Genomic DNA, 1,240 nt, shown 5'->3' with positions numbered 1-1,240 from the left:
AAGAATACACACAGACCACGACACTCTCATGCGACGCCCTCCTCCCCGCGCGCCCGCGGCGCCGAAGGGCTCCGTCTCGAGCCGAGACAGACACTCGGTCCGAGAGCTCGGGCATGGGATGCTCCCCCATCGCCCTCAGGACCTCCCTCCACCGTCGGCCGGGAGCCTCTCCCCGCACGCCCCTTTTGCACACAGCCCGCGCCGCCGCGCCGAGCCGCCTAGTTGGCCGGCGTTCCCCGCGACGCGGCGGGCGCCTCGAGCGGCAGCCCATCGCCCGCTAGCGCCTGCTTCAGGCGCGCCTCCACCGCGGCAGCAGCCGTACCCTCGGGGCGAGCAGCGGCGAGCGGTGCCTCCTCCGCCTCCTCCGCCTCCGCCGGCGCCCCCGTCCTCCTCCAGAACCGGAATCCGCGCCGCGTCCGCGCCGGCGTGCTCGCGGGCTGCGAGACGGCGGCGTTGGTGCCCAACGCCGCCTCTGCACCGCCGCTCGCAGCCTGCCCCGCCGCGCCAGCCGTGCCGCCGCCGACCGTCTCATCCGCCTCGGCCATCCCCGCCAGCCCCTGCGTGGCAAAGGGCGGGGCGGAGGTCAGGCCGGCTGCTCAGCCCGTGGACTGTCGGCTGCGCCCCCCCCCCCCCACCCCCCCCCACCCCCCCCCCACACACCCCGCGCCCCGCCCTCCCGGCGCCCCAGCCGCGCCTGGCCCGGCATGCTCCCGGCGTGACCCGCCGCCTTCCTCCTCGCCTCCTCCTGCGCGTTCATCGCCTTTGCCACCGCGCCAACCACCTGTGCCGTGAAGGGGTGTGGGGGATCCCCTACCCACACTGGAGCCGAACCCTGGGGAGATTGCGATCTCGGTATGCGGAGCACCGCGTGACCACGAGGGCCGCGCTTGCGGTGAACCAGCACTGCCGAATATACGCCCGGATACAGCGGAGGGTGTGCTCGCTCGCGCCCGCTCGTGCCCTCTCGAGTGCGTGTCGGGGAATGCGCGCGTGTTGTGTGTGTGTGTGTGTGTGTGAGTGTGTGTGTGTGTGTGTGTGTGTGTGTGTGTGTGTGTGTGCGTGCGTGCGTGCGTGCGTGCGTGCGTGCGCGTGTGCGTGCGTGTGTTGCGGCATCCACGGCCAACTACCTTGAGCGTCGGGCAAGGCGACTTTGGCTGGTTGGCCGCCGGCCACTCCGCGCCAGTCACCAGCGAAGAGAACTTCCACAAGTCGGCCGCTGTCTCCTTGTGAGTACCTGTGT

The 1,240-nt window shown here is 72.2% G+C and overlaps 1 protein-coding gene across 1 annotated transcript; it reads right to left on the bottom strand.

The window, feature by feature from the left end:
- Window positions 1–1,192, bottom strand: EMIHUDRAFT_471802 (hypothetical protein). The gene is made up of 3 exons (XM_005758419.1): window positions 1,128–1,192; window positions 659–781; window positions 1–557 (listed from the first exon to the last, which is right to left on the bottom strand). The coding sequence occupies exons 2-3, from the start codon at window positions 755–757 to the stop codon at window positions 219–221; spliced, it is 438 nt and encodes a 145-aa protein (XP_005758476.1). The 5' UTR covers window positions 758–781; window positions 1,128–1,192; the 3' UTR covers window positions 1–218.
- Window positions 1,193–1,240: the final 48 nt, after the last annotated feature.

This window comes from Emiliania huxleyi (genome assembly GCF_000372725.1).
Source record: "Emiliania huxleyi CCMP1516 unplaced genomic scaffold EMIHUscaffold_8645, whole genome shotgun sequence".
In the NCBI taxonomy this organism is placed as follows: Eukaryota; Haptophyta; order Isochrysidales; family Noelaerhabdaceae; genus Emiliania; species Emiliania huxleyi.
This window is presented reverse-complemented; position numbering and strand designations above follow the sequence as displayed.

Excerpts from the sequence above, each read along its gene's own strand:
- EMIHUDRAFT_471802 (XM_005758419.1), bottom strand. The coding sequence starts at position 757 with ATGAACGCGCAGGAGGAGGCGAGGAGGAAGGCGGCGGGTCACGCCGGG. Across the intron at positions 558-658 it reads GGGAGGGCGGGGCGCGGGGT|GGGCTGGCGGGGATGGCCGA; the intron begins GTGTGGGGGGGG and ends TTTGCCACGCAG.